This window comes from Amblyomma mixtum, chromosome 6, assembly GCF_055824585.1.
Source record: "Amblyomma mixtum isolate Tamu chromosome 6, ASM5582458v1, whole genome shotgun sequence".
In the NCBI taxonomy this organism is placed as follows: domain Eukaryota; kingdom Metazoa; phylum Arthropoda; class Arachnida; order Ixodida; family Ixodidae; genus Amblyomma; species Amblyomma mixtum.
This window is the reverse complement of record NC_143017.1, coordinates 105,212,171-105,230,316: the sequence shown is the minus strand read 5'-3', so window position 1 is coordinate 105,230,316 and position 18,146 is coordinate 105,212,171. Positions and strand designations below refer to the sequence as shown.

The 18,146-nt window shown below is 52.9% G+C and overlaps 3 protein-coding genes across 7 annotated transcripts in view; 2 read left to right on the top strand and 1 right to left on the bottom strand.

The window, feature by feature from the left end:
* The window catches only part of LOC149339902 (uncharacterized), a 553,936-nt gene that overhangs the window by 510,030 nt on the left and 25,760 nt on the right, over window positions 1–18,146 (top strand). The window lies entirely within an intron of this gene.
* Window positions 5,195–16,827, bottom strand: LOC149339903 (endothelin-converting enzyme-like 1). The gene is made up of 6 exons (XM_089550017.1): window positions 16,396–16,827; window positions 15,074–15,376; window positions 13,833–14,214; window positions 12,742–12,959; window positions 12,096–12,499; window positions 5,195–5,528 (listed from the first exon to the last, which is right to left on the bottom strand). Exons 1-6 carry the CDS (start codon window positions 16,825–16,827, stop codon window positions 5,195–5,197), a joined length of 2,073 nt encoding a protein of 690 aa, XP_089406143.1.
* On the top strand, window positions 6,998–9,368 carry LOC149339904 (uncharacterized). Its single transcript, XM_089548587.1, has one exon. The coding sequence runs from the start codon at window positions 7,131–7,133 to the stop codon at window positions 8,613–8,615; it is 1,485 nt and encodes a 494-aa protein (XP_089404713.1). The 5' UTR covers window positions 6,998–7,130; the 3' UTR covers window positions 8,616–9,368.

Genomic DNA, 18,146 nt, shown 5'->3' with positions numbered 1-18,146 from the left:
CTTGGTTGTGCTATAGTTCTTTTGTTACATCTTGAGGTAGTTTAATGGGAGCCGATAATACTCAGTAGCCGCTGCGTGGAATTGCAGTGCGTTAAACATCAAAATATGTGCTGTTTATTGGGTGCATACTCACAGGACGTCCACCGTTATAGGTTGTTAGCGAGCTCGAGACTTCCACCCGCTTTTGACATGCCGACCACTGCGGAGCTTAGCTGAACTTTTTGGCGCGAAATTCCGTCCGTTTTCGGCTTTGTCGAGCCGCACAGATGCTTTGCACTCCGAAGTTCTCAGTAGCCAAGAATGGCCGCATGCAGGAGATAACAGGGGGACAGCTCTCAGGCTGTAGCCGGTCTCTGGCAAGAGCCAGGCAAGTTTGGTGCTTTGCCGACAGCACCGAAAATGTACTGTACCGGGAGACCGTGCAAAACGCAGAAATATTGTTCTCACAACGTCCTGTGTAGCCAGTCAACGTGCCAGTGCCGGGAGAATTTCCGGGCTGAAATTCTCCCAGCTTCAGGTAAAATAGATGCTGCCAAAATCGGGAAAAAGATAGGGAGATTCAAGGAGGAGCATGAGAAAATGTTTCTCGGAACCATAACCTCGAGTTAGATTCGCACTACATGTCTTCATGCTCAGGGCAAGGACAGACTGAGGAAATACCAACCACGTCTACAAGTGACGACACAATTGGCAGCTTAAATTCTTGAAGACTCTTTGTCTCCTAACAATAAATAAGGTTCTTGCCAACCTCCGATTCAAGCAGATTAATACAGTTGCTCTCTTCTCTCACTTCTCTCACACTGAGTGTTGTTCTGCGTACTTCTTGATTTCTGAAGTGGATTTGTGGTAGTATGGGGCAGTGGTTCTTCAAGTCATTCGTGGGGCTGAGAGTAGCACGTTGCAAAAGATGATCACGAGGACATTCTTCACAACGTCTGGACCCGCTATGGGTTCCATATATGTCGTCGCAGTTTTTCGTCCTGGCGCTCGTGTTTCTGATGATTTAATGCCCCGCTGATGAACGTTCAGCTAAGAAGACAATCAGCTTTTTGTTGCCCTTATTTCTGCTGTGGTCTCGCAATCTCTTGTGGAGTTGTGTGAAAACTAAAACCGCTCCGATTTTACGTGTTCACATATTGATCAAGCATCAAGGACGTATTATATCGTAGTTTCACTTATAGCATGAAGGGAATTGGCAGAGGCAGCCCTGATCGTTAAACCTTGCATCACACAACCACTTTTCGCACTGCAAAAGACGTACCAGCGTGCCCCAACTGGCCCAAGAGCTAATGTTTTTGCACTTTTAACAGCATGTGCGGCTTTGTTCTAAGGTACATAGTTATGTTCTGTGGTAATTGCTGTCTTAAAGCCAGAGCTACAGAGTACGCGATGCACGTCTTCCAGGCATTTCCGTGCGGTGCTTTGGCTGGCGTGCCACGGTCGCGCGGTTAAAGCTTCTCCTTGAAGAGAGGAAGGCACTTGAATGTGCGCAGCGACCATCTCAGTAGGCTGAGCGCGGTCCCGGTTATATATACCCATGTGGTGCAAGCTCCGGCAAATGCGCATGGCAGATCACGCAATGTGCCCCCGCGTTGTTCGCTATCCGTCGCTTGGATACAACCACGCCGCAGTCTGTCTGGTCGGCATATATGGCTGCCCTGCCGGGTGGCGTCGGTATGGGGGACAGGGGAGGGGGATGGGAGGAGAAGAATCGAAGATATCTTTCTTTGTGCTGTTCACGGGCTTTGGCTCTCTGGCTGAGCATCGAAGAAGGGCTTGATTTGTGTGTGTTCCGCTTGATTTAATTGAACTAATCCTGGATGCATTTATTGCGCTGATGTGGTCATTTTGCAAATGTCGGAATCATGTACGTATTCCTTTAAAGCGTCAGCCCGACCGCAAACGTCATGCTTTTAATCGCCGTTTCAAGTGTTTTAATATTGCCGCTTGCTAAATTGTCAGTCTGGGCCGCCGTACTCGTCAGACAACTGTACTCCAGCGCCGTGACTATAGTCAGCCGCTGTCGCCAGCTGCGCGTAGTCGACACACTGCGGAGCTGGGGCGAATGGGAGTCTCCGCCCACAACCAACTCGAGAATTCGCTGGGCTGACTCGTCTGCCTTGATCAAGGCCAAACGCGACGTGTGTGCGGCCTTTTTTACCGCCTTGTTGCTGCGGGGTGGCCAGGCTGGACTGCGTGTATGAGTGGTTGTGGCTGACGGCTTACACAAGAGCTGTGTTGTGTGAACGTTCCGCCTTATCTGTAGTGTTTATGTGCTTTCCTGGCGATTCGCTGAAGTTTACAGTGGTTGTAGAGCTTTTCTAAAATCTTTCCCCTGGTACCCTGAACGCATTTTGGATGCGCCTGGTGGCATGCTTCTTTCAACAGGATAGTTAAGCGCCTTTCACGCCGGATATCCGCTGTCTGGCGTGGAAGAATAAACGCGCTCTGTTTTTGAAGCCCCATCATGAAGCAGGTGCCGCGGGCGCCTGCTTGTCGGGCGGCTGTGTTCGTTCCCTGAACTTCGAAAAAGCACGTACGATGATAGTGACCACCTGCGAAAGCGGATGTCCTGTTTGTGACAGCTGTGAACGTGTGCAGCTATTTTACGGTTCTGCGCCGCGCCCGTGTAAAGCGTGCGCGAAAGTGGGTCAGTCTAAACACATGCCGTTCCGTTGTGCGGCGCTTCGAAGGGTTGCGATGTGCCCACCAGAGAAAAACGCTCGGATATAAGCCAGGGATGCTCCCAAATTCCCGCGATCCGCAGGTAGGCCGAACTAAACCTTGTCTTAGCGGCCCCTTACTCAACAGCCGATGCTGTTCAGAAAAACGAAAACATATCTTTCGGCCTGGCACTCATGAGACCGTACTTGTTTCAGTAGGCCATTTCTATCGTATATTTGTACTGTATTTTTACTTCACTGTCGTTTCTGTAGCCGTTGTAGGAGCCGCCCAAAAGTTCCAAAATTGGTCGCTTACAATCCGCAGGCATCCAGATTTTCTGTTTGGGTCCCGGGAAAGCTCCGGTGCAGTCTATTATCCTTCCGGCTGTTCGGCCATTGGCATGCTCATCGTTTTCTTTTTATTTTTACTAGGCGTTCGTATTTCATGCATGCCACAGCCACCACGCGCTGCTGCCGATGCTTTTGTCTGTGCGGAGTGTGTATGGAGCGTTCCTCGAATAAGAAACGACGGGCGTAACAGGAACCAGACGGCACATTCGCTAGATCAATGACTGTATACACTAAACGACATCGTGCGTAACGTTGTGAATACGATGCTTCGCAACGTTTTTTTGGCTTGAAAAGCAGTCATTTCATAATAGGCGAAAGGAATAGCGCATATCGGCATTAATCTACGGCAGAGGAATGCCGGGAAGTGTGAGCTTGGCTAGCGTCTGGCCGAAACCGGCGTGAAAAGTATATATCTACGTCGTGATGCTCCGCACTGTGCGCCAGATGTTTTACTAGTACCGCTTATGACTTCGTGAGCAAGTTAATCAAGTGAATGTTTGGTGCTGGGCGAGTGTGGAAATCAGCAAAGCATTTTTAGGGTGTTCATTTCTAGAAAAGCCGTAATCCTATTCTACTGATCCCGCGTTTTGCGCCATCCTTGCCAAGACATATACCAGGCTAGCACTTCCCAGCATTCGTGTGTTAGACGAAGGCCCGCGGCAGCTCCTCTTTAGGTAGTTTTGAGAGAAACTCCGCGGCCCCGAATGCAGCGGAGCTCCTGTGTCCGCCGCTACCAGCCGGGGCAGGTCCTGCGCGGGCGCATGTCGTGGCCGCGCTGGCAGCCGAAGGCCGCGGCGAACGGCGGGTGGTTGCGCATGGCGACGTTGACGCGTGCCCGGGCCGGCGCCTCGCCGAAGCCCACGCGGATCCGCTCAGCTGCGCGGCTCCGTTCGCACTGGGCGGCCGCGTGCAGCACGTAGAAAAGCTGCTCGAACGTGTGGCCGGCCACGGGGCTGCGGCGCTCGTGCGCCGCCTCCGGCGTCAGCGCCAGGCGGCGCAGGTAGCGCGCGTACAGCGGCGCCAGCAGCAGGCTGTCGGCCACTAGCGCGCCCACGTTCCGCACCACGTCCACCTCCTGCACGGAACCACAGAGGCCGGCGGTAGAATGCTGCGCGGCCCTTCTCACTGTGACCTTAAGGGGGCTGTTTTCGTGGGCCCACCAGGAAAAAGTTTGGCAGCTACTGCCTACGACTCCTCCTCATGATACATGCTTTTGAGCTGCCTCGTTTTCGTGGAAAAGTTGCTTCTGTGGAGTTGAACTCCTTGGCCAGAGTCGAGGTCGGGAGCAGAGGGCCGATGCCCAGCCCTCGGCTCCGGGCTTTGCGTTAGGTAAACACTGCCCAACTGCATGCGCCGACACAGCACGAGAGTCAGCGCTTCCGCTCCGCGTCTAAACATGAGCACTGCGTGCATGGCCGAAAAATCCCCCGCTCTAAGGCGTGCTTCAGTCGCTCTAGAATTGCTCGACGCTTTTTGGCGCCTATATGCGCGTGTTTTGGATCTAATGAATAGAGCCGGAATAGAATAGGAAAAAAAATGCAGCACGACACACTCTGCGGCTCAAGCTGATGGATCTGCGGCGCGCAACCTCAGTGGATATAGAATGGGAGAGAGAGCGCATGTTAACCACCTCGCGCCCTGATGCTACCCTGGCCCCGTGCATAGGTATCTGAGCTTTAATAATCCTGAAATGCTAGTAAACCTAAACATCGGGCCTAGTGGCACGGGGATAAGCCCCTGCCGCAGCCTTCATGTTTGATCATTGCATTCGCAGTGTTTTGTAAGGTTACTGAGGTGATTAAGCAGAGCACTCTCGAACTTGTCTCCTTCCTTTGGAACGGCGCTGCAAAATTGTGCCATCTACGCTGACGCTAATGTTTCTTTCACTAACCTGTAAAGGCCAAAAAGTCGAAAGCAGCGTACACATGGCTGCGTACTTGGTTTCCCTATATGAAGTGTCTCCACTGGCCTGTAGCTCTGCCGTTCCTAGGAGGGTTCCCATGTGGCCCCCTCCCCAAGAATTCCTGTCGACCGCTTCCACTTACACTACACTTGCGGCAATGGTGACGGACCAGAAGGTCGGCGAAGCCTGTTTTTGGCATGGTTAACCCGCTTATTGCCACCCTCCCTGTAAAAGATCGATGGAAGCTACGCGTTGTGCACCGTCATGGCACCCCTGACTACAGCCAGTGCTGACCCTGACGGACCTTGCCCAGAATGGCCTGCATGGCGGCCTTGTATTCTGCGAAGAAGCAGTCCTTGAGCGCCCCGAAGCGCCTGTACGTGGCCGTACTCCACCAGCTGCGGGTGCGGCGCTGGTGGTCCACCCACGCGCCCCGTTCGTCCACGGCCTCGAGCAGACCGCGCAGCAGAAAGGGCGTCACCACCGGCTCCAGGGCTGCTTCCAGCGTCTGCGACACGCCGCGTGCGAACGCCAGCACCCCGTACGGCACGAACAGCAGGTTGCGGCCCTGGACGAATTCGTAGCCTGGACGCAGGCTGCTCACGTGGTACCTGCGAGGCGACGTCGTGCGTTTGCGCCGCGATATAAGGCTGCGCAAAGTGCGTCGGCTGTCAAGGCCTGGTGCCAACAGGTTATGGCGATTACATTCCCGAGACCAATTTTACAGTGCAGCGTAGCTACGCTAGGTCCGTCTTTGACGGCGCTGTTTTTCTTTCTTTTCTGTTTCTTTTTGCGAGAGGGGCGGGGGTGCATACTCTTGGGGTCAATCTTTTGCATTGTGAGAATGTGTGAAAATATCCCTTTCATTTCGAACTGTGGCTGACTCATTTGTATCAGGGTGTCTACCAACCGGGAAAACCGTGAAAACCGGGAATTATCAGGGAATTTGGATAATCTGGAAAAACTCAGGGAAAACTCAGGGGATTTGTGCTTATATCAGGGAAAAATAGCTGCATTTCTACATAAAAAGAATTAAAGGCGCGATAATGCTGCCTCGTGTAAACGATGCGGACTGGCATTGCACAGATTGTCCACTGCGGCGTTACGCGTACTCTCCTCAGCGAGCGCCGGCCTCCAACGTTTTGCCGTCAAGTGGAGCATCCCAGCAAGGCGCCAAAAAGCTTCGCGGCGCCAGCGGCACTCCGAATTTTGAAGCGTACTTTCCGGTGCTTCTCCGGCGCTGTGGCCGACGACAGAGCGCACGCTTCTTACGGTTCGCACGTGCGCTTTTCGACGGCCAGCGGCCTCCCGTTGTTTTCCGGTGTTTCTGAGTGAACTCTTCCTCCCTGCGCGTCTCCCTGTCCGTACTTAGCTGCGCCGTTTTGAACCGACTTAGTTTTAATGACTGCTGTGGTGCCGCAGGCAAGCTGTGTGCGACGTGTCAAGCATGACGGCCTTCAAGTGCACTTTCGTCCAGGACTGGACAAATGCGAAACATTGCGAGTTTGCAGCCTGGATTAGGCCCGTCGAAAGTAACCCAAACGCAGCGTACTGCGCGCTATGCAGAAAGCAGTTTTCGCTCAGCAACATGGGAAGACGAGCGGTGACAAGTCACGCTGAAAGTAAGAAGCACCGACTGGCCATTACCGGCGCCGGGACACCATCTGTAGCCTCATTTTTGACACCGCCGGCCACCGTTGTGACCAGTGCCGAGCCAGTGCCGTCTGTTTCTGCGCATCCTTCAAGTGCTTCAACTACGGCGACGAACGTCCAGCCCGACCGTGCAGCAAAGGATATCTTTCAGCGTGACTTAGAAGTCGTAAATGCTGAAGTGATGTGGTGCCTCAACGCTGTTATGACGCACTCATCACTCCGTTCTGCCGCGGCATCAGCTTCTCTGTTCCCTTTGATGTTCCCATCATCAGCTACAGCCAAGAAAATGCAGCTTGGCAAAGACAAGGTAGGATATACTATTGTCTGTGGCTTCGCACCTTTCTTCAAGGAGAACCTCATGTCGGAAGTAAGCCAAGCCTCCCACGTAGTCGTGGCGTTTGACGAATCGTTAAACAAAGTTGCACAAAGAGAGCAAATGGACATGCTGGTTCGCTTTTGGTCGGATGCAGAGCAGAGCGTCAAAACGCGCTACTTGACGTCAAGCTTTCTGGGGCGCACGCGGGCGGAAGAATTGGTGTCCGCTTTTAAAACTTCCACAGATGGACTCTCCCGATCAAAAATTCTTCAGATCTCAATTGGATGGGCCAAATGTAAATGCAAAAGTTCTGCGTGAGATCAAACAAGAACTGTGTGAATCCAGCGACGGCCGTCGTATTCTCGAAGTTGGTAGCTGTGGCCTTCATGTTGTGAACGGCGCTTTCAAAACCGGACACGCGGCAACAGGTTGGCAACTCGTGGAATTTCTTCGGGCTTTGTACAACTTATTCAAATGTGTACCTGCCCGACGCGCTGAATACGCACGCATAACCGGGAGCAACATTTACCCTATGAAGTTTTGTGCTGTGCGGTGGCTTGAAAATGTTCGTGTAATTTCAAGAGCCCTTGAGATTCTACCGTACCTAAAAGTGTACGTCGAGTCGTGCCGAAACGGGGATAACCGACCGACCAGCTCCAGTTACTGCGTGGTCGAAGCAGCTATTCGCGATCCTCTGCTGTCTGCAAAGCTAACCTTTATGCTTGGCATCGCGGAGGAACTGCAGCCGTTCCTGGCTGAGTTCCAGACCGATTCGCCCATGCTTCCATTTCTTGGCGCAGCATTGGAGAACCTTCTACGATCACTAATGAGTAGAATAGTGAAGAAAGAAGTAATAATGGCAGCGGACAGTCCTTTGAAGTTGATCAAGGTGGACATGGACCTGACTGCGAACGTGCTTGCGACGCCCAAGGTTGACCTTGGGTTTGCTACGAAGAATGCGCTCCGAAAGGCCCTGAAACTTTCAGATTCGGCTATCTTGGGGTTCAGAAGGGACTGCGCCACTTTCGTGAAGAACTGTGCCAAAAAGATCGTGGAGAGGTCGCCGTTGAAGTACAAGCTGACGAGGGGATCGTCGTCTCTAGATCCCGCGTGCGCGCTGATTCCCGATCTCGGGGAACGGCGTCTAAGTGATGCACTTGAAGTTGTAACGGAGCACCAATGGATGACAGGAACAGAAGCTGACCGGGCGATGCGGTCCTACAAGCTTGTATGCTCCCTAGCCTCGACGCAAGCGACATTGAAAAATTTCAATAGGAGCACGCAACGGCTGGATGCCCTTTGGGCAGGCATCTGTGGTTCGAACAAAGAACTCTTCACGTTTGTTAAAATGATTCTGTCTCTATCGCACGGAAATGCGTCTGTCGAGCGGGGATTTTCTATTAACAAGGAATGCCTTGTTGAAAATCAGAAGGAGCAATCTTTGGTCGCCAAGCGAATCGTGTATGACGCCGTAATGTCGGCTGGAGGAGGTGCCAACGTTCAGCTGACCAAGAGGATGCTCCAAATGGTCCGTGGGGCGAACGCACGGTGGAAAGAGGAGCTGGAGAGGACGAGAGCAGAAAGGGCTGATGCACTGAGGAAGGAACGTGAAAGGAAGCGTGCCGCCGCTTCTGTGAAAGAGCCTGAGCTGAAAAAACAGAAAGTGTTGGCTGATGCCGAGATGCAAGTGTCCCTCATCCAAACTAAAATAAACTCTCTAAGACAGTGAAACAACACTGAAGCGTTGTGCACGAACTTGAGGTTGACTTTTCAGTGTTACATTGAGGTTTGTCACTGTTTCACTTCTACAAACTTAGATTTTTGTAATCTGCAGTTCATCTGAATAGACTTGCTGAGAGAGAATCGCACCGTTGCGGTTACTATCAGTAGATAAAAATATCTCACATTTGAAAGTATTTCTTTCCGCATGCATCTTCCTTTTATTTCATATTTGAAAATGTTTAATTCGATTCGCAGTTTGTTTCAGCATTTTTTCGAAGATATTCGATTTGTTTTGCATTTTGCTACTGTTTCCCTTATGCTTTTTTTTACAATGAAATACCGTATTTACTCGCATAATAGGCGCACCCCTAGTTTGGGCGCGAAAAATCAGATTTTTTTCTATTTCCGCGCATAAAAGGCGCACCCCGAACTTGGCACTGTGATCAATACTGTATTTACACGATTGCAAGCCGACACCTCGCCACCCCCCGCTCCCCAATCTTTATTTTAACAAAGTTTTTGCTGAACTGACTACTAGTCCTGCTGCGGACCCACAGCACGTACAACGACATCGCGTAGAACAGCCGCACACAGTTTTCAGGGATGCTCACTTTAAACGTCTGTTTGGAAAGCTTCATCTCCAGCCGGAAACGTTCCCGACTTAGGCCCGCGAAAACCTCGGCGCTTGGAGTCGCATACGAAAATTTAGGGACGCCGCAGTCGCAACTGCCGCACTTCTCGGCCACGTCGTATTTTCCGACCTGCCCATGGGCGTCCGGAGGGGGGGGCAAGGGGGGGGCGGCTGCACCCCCCTGGAAAATCACTCCCTCGAACCGTGAGTGATGGCCGCACGCCAGGGGCCGTGGTGCGCTCAGCCAAAAGGGTAAAAGCAGCCCCGCTTCCACGCTTTGGGTCACATCTGCGAAATGCCGCGTCCGGGCACGCTTCTTTACGCCGTTTTCAAACCACGCCATCGTTAGCTCTGTTGAAGGCCGACCTGTTGCAGACATACAGCAGCACCGGCGAGCATGTGTTTCAAGCCGTCTTGAAATGGGTGCCTGTTTCTTTGATCTCTATACAGATAGCGACACGGAGGCAGACAGTGCACAGTGCATCTTGTTTTCGCCTTCGTTATGCCGGCCACCGATGAATTCTTCAGGAGGGAAAGACAAATCAGCCGTGTCCACCCCCTCTTTGTCGGGCTGCTCAGGGGCAAGCGGGCGATCAGTTGGCGCCGCCGCCGCTCGCTGTGTCTCCGATCCACGGGAGAGCGCAGTGCGGTAGAAGCGCCGCTATCAGAATCTTCGGCAAAGGGGATTAGCATCTTTTGTTCACGGCGACGCAGTCTCCAGAGGCGCCCCCACACCAGCGTCCCTTGCGTCTTCTCCGAAAACCAGCGCCTTTGGTCAACGCAGCCCGATGGCGCCTGCCTGGCTCGCCTGTCACCTCTGGCTGGGCCTCAAATGACAACAGCGCCCGTGTACTGTGCGAGGTCAGTGCCCGGTAAAGAGACCCAGGTGGTCGACATTATCCGGAACTCTGTACTACTCCGTTCCTCATAACCTGAATCGTTTTGGGGCTCTGAACCCCATAAAAACACACAAAACAAATTTTCCTACCGGAGTGGCGAGTGTCCCTTCCCCTTGGAAGTCGCACGGAAGTAAGCCCTTGCACGTGTGCGCGCTTCTGTATTTGTGCTTCGGTGTTTTTAGTGGCCGTTTGTCAACGAAGCTGAGAACAACCAAGACAGTGGACGAGAAAACGACGAGCGGCGAGCAGTGTGCGTGCGGTTGCTCGACTGTGCGGATGCGCGAGCAAGATGGGGCGAGGTGTATGAAGCTGCGAGCGTGCATTTATCTTGTAAATAAGTTTTCGTTTTATGTATAGACATCTTTTGTTTTCAACGTACGCGTTCAACCGTTTTTCCAATCAATGTGTGTGATGAGTGTGCACCGAGAGCGTGTAATGAAACACAGAAATGAATTTGTCACCCGTGTAATCACGCAATTCGCCCAGAAAAATCCGAGGAGTCTACAGTTACTGTTCAAGGAAGACTGACTGAGTGACTGTAGTTGCGTGTTTGTGACCATATTGTGCTGTGTGCTAGTCATCAATCCGGCTGAGTCGAGAACCCGTATGCAGCAATACTGAGCACTCTTCTCCACGAAGTGACAGTATATTTTTGGATTTTTTATTAATTTTAATTGTTTCTTCGTTGATAAACTGCAATGTATCTCTCCTAGCCACGCTTTAATTTGCTGTTTGTAATTTTTATTTCATGTATGTATTTCACTTATTTTTTATTTATATATAAATAAATTAATTAATTCCGCAAATAGTGCCTTTTTGCTACGAACATGCCCCCCCCTCCGGCGCCAACAACCAATGGGGCCCCCCCCTGCAAAAAATTCTGCGGACGCCCTTGGACCTGCCGTACGCTAGCCGTGTTCGAGAGCAAACTCCCAGCCGTGTAGCTGTTAAGGTGCTTGGCCGTCGAGCTAAAACAGCAACGCTCCGCGGCAAAGCCATAAACCACGATGAACTATCGCGCTACCGCAGATCCCGGCACTTGACAGCAACAAAAAAACAAAAAAAAAGGCGAGCTAGAGATGCTGATGGCGATATGGATAGCGAAAGCTCGCGGCGGAGGAAAACGTTGATGATGATGATCAGCTTCTAGATCAGCTTAGAGTCACTGGAGCTTAGAGTTCCTGTATATGCTACCAAGCATATACAGGAACTCTACTGGAGCTCTACCTCGGGCGCCCTCCGTGGGTGGCGTCTGGAAGCTCCTGTGCACGTGTGTGGCCTACACGATCAAGCGCCCGGTGCGCGCGGCCGGAGCCGATCGGAGAGGCCTCGGCGCGTACATTCCGAAGGCTATTCCCGCGTGGGTCGTAGAAAGTTTCGGTGCGGCCCTTACACGGATCTTTTTTTTTAATATTTTCTTCGGGAAAACGGGGTGCGGCCCTTACACGAGTGCGTTTACGCGGTGTGTTCAATTTTGAGAGTCGAAAAATTTCCGGAAATTTTACCCCGCGTAATAGGCGCACCCCGAACTTTGAGCCGAATTTTCTGGAAAAAAAGTGCGCCTATTATGCGAGTAAATACGGTAAAAGCTACTCCTTACTATTCAAATAAGACTAAATCGTTTTTTTTTTATTTTTTAACATGCTTACTGGAGAGTGATACCATCAGGCGGCTTTGTGTCAGGCTGTTTTTGCATAAAACAAAGTAATGTGTCACTCAGGGAATTTAACAAATGCACTCAGGGAAAACCTGGAAAACTCAGGGAATTTGAAAACGTCAACTTGGTAGACACCCTGCATGATCCCGCCCCCGTTCTGTAACACAGACATTTACGGGATGCAGATGCAAAACAAATAAGTAAATAAAAAGTGGCGCATAGGTTGACGTTTGCATATTCCTGCATTACGCTCTCCCGTTTCAAGGCGCATTGGCAACGGGCTCGTCTCTCTCGGCGCACCTGTTGTCGAAGTCCCAGTCCTGGCGGCCCACCGTCATCGGCTTGTAGTAGAGCCGCCGCGTGTGCGCCTGCATCTCGACATAGCTGATCAGCAGCCGGGCGCCGTCGAAGTAGGGCCCGTTGGGGTCGTAGTAGGCCGTCGGCACGTTCAGGTCGCGCACGGCGCCCAGGAACACGAACTGCGTGTCGGCGAGCTTCTCGCGCGCGATGACCCGCTCGACGGGGTTGAACCAGGGCGCGTTCATCACGCGCTCGGACATAAGCCGGCGCGTGTCGTTGAAGGCGTCCTCCATGAGTTGCTCCAGCTGGCTCGCGTAGCGAGTCTTCTTCTCCGCGCTCAGCGCCATGCGCAGGAAGACGCGCGTGCCGAACGGGAACAGCCGCTCCAACAGGCGGCCACACGCCTGCGGTTCGCGGCGTGTAAGTCAGCTCCTGCCGCTGCCATGCACTAATATTGCGTGGATGACTGCGTGATTTCATGACAATGACGCCGTCAAGAACTGAAGGCACCGGCACGCCATGCCAGGTTTTTTCTGCGTTTCGCTTATTTCTATTAACGGTTCTAGAATGCGTGCGCAGGCTTGCCTACCCGAGACTGTGAACGCAGGATCCATGACCTAGTGTTTTCAGGCCGTGTGTGGCGTACCTGCAACCTGTCCGAGCCGGCCTTAGCGGCGTTCTCGTGGCTGAGCGGCACCAGGAAAGCGGCGTCGTCGGGCAAGAGCGGCGACAGGTGCACCATGAGTCGGTAGCCGACGTAGTTGAAGAGCGCCGTGCGCGAGCTGTTATCCATGATCTCGGCCAAGTCCTGGAGGTAATCGCCGGCCCACACCTCGACGCTATCCACGGCCTGTCCAGCGTGCTCTGCAGTCCGCGAGCACGCATGCGCATCGGAGACGTATCCCTGTGCGTCTTTGTGGATAGCCGACATTGCTCTGTGGTTGTTTTCTCTTTTTTTTTTTTTTTAGAGAGAGACAAACGTTCATTCCCCCGTCTCTCTTCTCTGGTGTCGCTCTGACTGAGAATTTTGCTATGCTGCTACCAACTATGTCAGCTGATGGCTACAACTCTCCTCCCGATGAAATGAGGACATGACAGTTGACGTAACAGCCAGGAACTAAAGCATCGTGACAAAGCCACGAAGAGGGTTAGGTATATAGAATGATCCGTGCTTTCCAATCGGTGTTTTGGGGAAGCATGAGGTAACCGACGTGCCGTTCTAGCGTCGTTCTGCTTTTGGAAACGAGCTGCCGCAGTTTTTCGCTGAGAGCTGCAGTCGGTATTATTTGCACTGCGTCTTTGAGCGTGCACCCTTGTCCTAATTGGCCACAGCGTCGAGGGACATCGAGGTCCAGGAACTTTAAATGTCCTCTGCCCAATCTGTACTTATTGAGTAAATGGTATCCATACACATACGATTCGTCCCGCCCCTCCTGTAGAGCAGTTGGCACCCCCTTTCACACAGTTTGGGAATGTCAAGAAAACCCAGCCTTGGACAGCAATCCCGATCCGACATATGAGTGCTCGGCGGTGACCCTTCATAGCCACAGTCCCCTCGACCAAAAATCTTTGATTGTGAGGGGCCGAATTATGATGGCGATCGATGGGTTCTCCTACTGAACCCACCCAGTATTTATGTTCTTAGTGAACGTTTTTCCTCCGCCAGAAACTTTTGGGGTGAACCGCATAGTGGCTTGCGTGCCTTTTACGATGGGGCGCACTGGACGAGGCACCTACCGTTGGCATGGAGGCGTCTGTTGCCGGCGAATAGCCTCTCGATGTACGAGCGCCAGTGCCAGTGGCGCCTGCTGGAGGGCAGTGCGTCGGGCGGTCTCTCGCGAGTGCCGCCGAACAAGGGGCCGCCGCGCAAGCCCAGCGCGTTCTCCAGGCGCGTCTCGAGCGCCGCCACCTCCCAGGCAAGCTCCTCGCTGCCGGCGACGTAGCCCAGCAGCGTCAGGGCGGTGAATACCGTGTCCGTGTAGTTGGGCGCCGGCTCTCGGCTGTGCCATAGGGCGTGCCGCTTGAACACCGTGCTCGGGGCGTCCAGCTGGACCGCGCAGCAGCGCTGGTACTCGCTCTTTACGCGCACCTGTCGGAGGGTAGAGTGCTTGTCACTGTCCTGATATGTCTAGCAGCCACCTTGTTTTGACCTGTGTTTGTTTTGTAGCTGCATCTCAAAGAACCATATGTGGCTACAACACGAAATGTTACCAGAGGGATCGGAAAGCCCAGAGCGCTGAAATGTGTCGATAGAAAAATCTAGCAAACAGCACATATGGCCTTTCGGGAGAACTTGTGCACCGGAGCCGTAAACAGAAGGCTATTCGTAGGAAAGTTTGTTTCGTGGTTGGCCGGACACAACGGGCTGGAGGGCAATCATGGTAATCATGACGCCTACCCTGTGTGCGAAAATCATTGAGTCCATTCCTTCGTCATAGCTGTATACGTATGTTACGTTCGTTTGTGAGAGGAGGGCGCTGTTTTGTGGGAAACGAAAGCAGCCGCGTGCAGTGCGCATGGAGAAAGATTGGACGGGACACTTGAGCTCCGCCTTATGGTATGACGCAATAATGGGTAATGTTCATATATGCGGAATTGGTCATTCTCGACTTTTACATTCATATATCCCTGGGAATCCTCATACGGCTCCTTTTGCAGTGATGCAGCGGCTAAAGCAATGCGCCACTGCCTGCGATGGCAGGTGCTTCCACAGGTGGCGTTGTGACCCACGTTACCTGTGAGTCCTAGGCAAGAGGTTGGTTACTCCCCGAGTAACCTCTTGCGGCCATGCAATATAACTGTCACCTGCCACGGTGATCAGTTTGTTCACAATCCGGTGGGTAGGTTGGGATGGCGACATAAGGTCACGTGACCTGGGTGGGCCACCTAGGTTGCTTCGCCTGGAATTTTTCGCTCACAGGATTTGCTTCTCCGGACATTTTCCTTTCTGGAATGGTGCTGCTGTTCAAATTTCGCACCTGTACAAACGGGAACACCCCGAGGAGCGCGTCGACCTTGGCGGCCGCGTCAGACACCCTGGCGCCGGCGGGCGGCAGGCCCGTCCGGTAGGGCCAGTCCCGCAGGTCCGCACTCCGGAGCACTTCCTGCCAGGGCTCCCAGCCGATTCGGTTGCGGCTGTAGGCGGACGTGCAGTTGGGCAGGAAGTGCACGGCCTTGTTGAGGAACACGCCCGGAAAGTCGTGGTAGGCCTGTTCGTGGCTCGCCACGTGCTGGGACAGCGTCTTCTGCACGTCGTACAGCAGCCTGCCGGAGCCGTGTGCCTGGTGGTGAAAACTTTATTTGCAGCAGGGCAGCTTGGGACGCATAGGAATTAAAATTCACTAAGTTTGTTTGAGGCAAGAAAAAATTTTCAACTCCGCAACCAGCCTCCTCGGTGAGAACTACCGAAATGTATCTTCAGAGCAGGACACGCACGTGCGGCCGACTTTTTTTTTTTTTTTTTGAAGGCATATGCACTCTGGATCTACAGTATACGCTTTGCAGCAATCCACAGTGCATATTACTGCCAGAAAAATATACAACTCGGCACGTACTATTGCGCGCGTAATAATTGCAACACATCAAATGAGGACGAACTGAGGTTTCCGCTTTATGACGTTAATTAGTGCCCCATGTCAGGGGACCGACTTGCACAAACGTTCGGTGTACTTTGTCGTTTGCTTTGACAGCTAGCTATAGCAATTTCTAGCACCATCTGGCTCGCACTGCTTCGAGCACTAAGCGCGCAACGCAAAAGACGCCCGTGTGCTGTGCGATGCCAGATCCCCAGGTGGTCGAAATTATTCCGGAACCCTCCACTACGGCACCTCTTTCTTATTTCACTCCCACCTTCCAAATGCGCAAACTGCGAACTTAGGGCCACCTTGGACCACATACTATGGGAATGTCCTCATGCTCCCCGGGAGGGACGAGGTATAAACACAAAAGATCAATGGGAGACCTTGCTACTGAGCTCAGACTCGGCGACTCAGTTACAACTCGTCCGACTGGCCGAAGCCGCCGCCGAGAGCCAAGACCTTTCGGCCGTCGTCTAGGCGGGTAGCCCTCTGGCTACCCTCTTTCTGTTGGACATTAAAAGTTTTCCTATCCTATCCTCCCTTCCTTTACGGCGTGGTTCAGGTGTCCGCCTAGATATGCGAGACAGATACTGCGCCATTTCCTTTCCTCGAAAGCCAATTTGCCAGCTTTTTAGTTTCGGCGTGCACTGGTTTACGGGCGCTTTTGCATTTCGCCCCCATCGAAGTTTTGCGAGTTAACTTGGGAGGCGCCTCGAGCGTGCCTGGAGAGGGAGGGTAGCCTCGGCGAGCCTGTATCGGCTCCGTGGCCTGGAGCAGACGTAGCCGTAGAAGTCGTCGCAGGGGTCCTTGTCGTGGTCCAGCGTGTCGCCCAGGTAGGCGTCGAGGCGTTCGCACACGGCAGCAGTGGAGCAGAGCGGCGGTGTCGTCGGCCGAGCCGTAGTCCTCCTGCCGCCGGAGGGCGTTCGGCGATCGGCGGCTGCCGCGTGGAACACCGGCGCCGTTGTGTGCGCCTCGTCGTCTTGGGCGTCCTCCACGGCGTAGGGGGGCAGCAGGAAAGCCTTGCGGGCGACCAGCACGCACAGGAAGCAGTTGAGCGAGACGACCGTGGTGACGCCCAGGCCCACCGCCAGGCTCTTCTTGCCCGGGGCGAGCACGGTCGCCGTGTCGTCCGTGCGCCGCCACTTGGACAGCATTTCAGACGGACCCGTCTCGACCTTTCATTAAAAGCTGCAATGGCGATAAAATTCACTCGGCCATTTTCCAAGAATTTCGAACACGCTACAAGCTTCCCCTGGATACAAGCTTCCCCTGGCCTTGTGCTCGGCTTATTCAGAGTGAAATGCTTGAGAAATGAGTCCTGGACTCCACCTTCAGCTAACGAAAAAAAAAACGTGTGCCATGGTGCTCTTTGGCCGCAGATGCCCTTGCACCATAAAATTTGTCATGGTCATCGTCATCATCGAGCACGCAGTTACCCCCAGCGCTATGGTCCAACAAATTTAGGCGAATTCAACGCTAGGGGGTTGATTTACCTGCAGGCTTTTCGAAAGCGCATGTATTTTGGCGCGATGCAGGCAACAGTTGTTTGGTCACAGCGCCGAGGATAACTGCTTTTTCTAAATTCTGAAAACTGATATGGATATTACTTACGGTAAGCTATACGCCACTAAGTAAGTAAGGTACTGACAGTAATAGGTAAAAAGTTAACTTCTCGATAATAGTTAACCAACCTCCTATCAGCGTATCAGGGCACGTCTGAACTGTGTCCTACACCGCTGACATTGCTGTGCCAAAAAAAAAAACGCTCTTTTAAACCAAAACGCCTTTTTTTTTTTTTTAATGCACAACATCTTACGTGAACACCCCGCATATGTCGCATAGTTGGCTGGTGTAACTGTTCGGAGGTTATTGTTCGCTGGCCACAGTATCGCTTGCATAAGTGGGTGTAGTGGGCAATTTCAGTTCGTCGCTCTATTAGCTTGCGCTTGCCTCATCTTACGCGGCCCTGCACACTTCTGCCGAGTGGGCAGCAAAAGTCGTTCAGAGCACCGTCGCGGTCAGACATCCCGCAGAGCTGCGTTCAAGTAGCCGCGCTCGCTGTAGCGCGTTGCGTCGGCTGGATGCAGACGACCTGCACTGTGACGTCACTCCTGCGGCGCCTTTCGTTGCGCCAGCGGCTTCGCGTGTATACACGACGTCCAATTTGCCGGCGCTTAGTGTTACAGTTTGACGAGCGCCTGCACAACCATCGAGCTGTCATGCCCATTGCCGAAAACTTACGGAGCTGCCGAGCAGGGCTGCCGGCCTTGGAGCTGCGTCGCTTTTGAGTGGTGTGGCGTTCCGCGGCGGAAACGGCCAGGGCTGTCTTCTTTCTCCTCTTCAGTATATAGCCTCGGCATCGACCCGTGCACGCATGCAGACGCATCCCCGCTCCTCTTCCTCTCTGCATTTTTCTTTTATCCACAATTGGTTTGGTTTGGTTTATTGGGGTTTAACGTCCCAAAGCGACTCA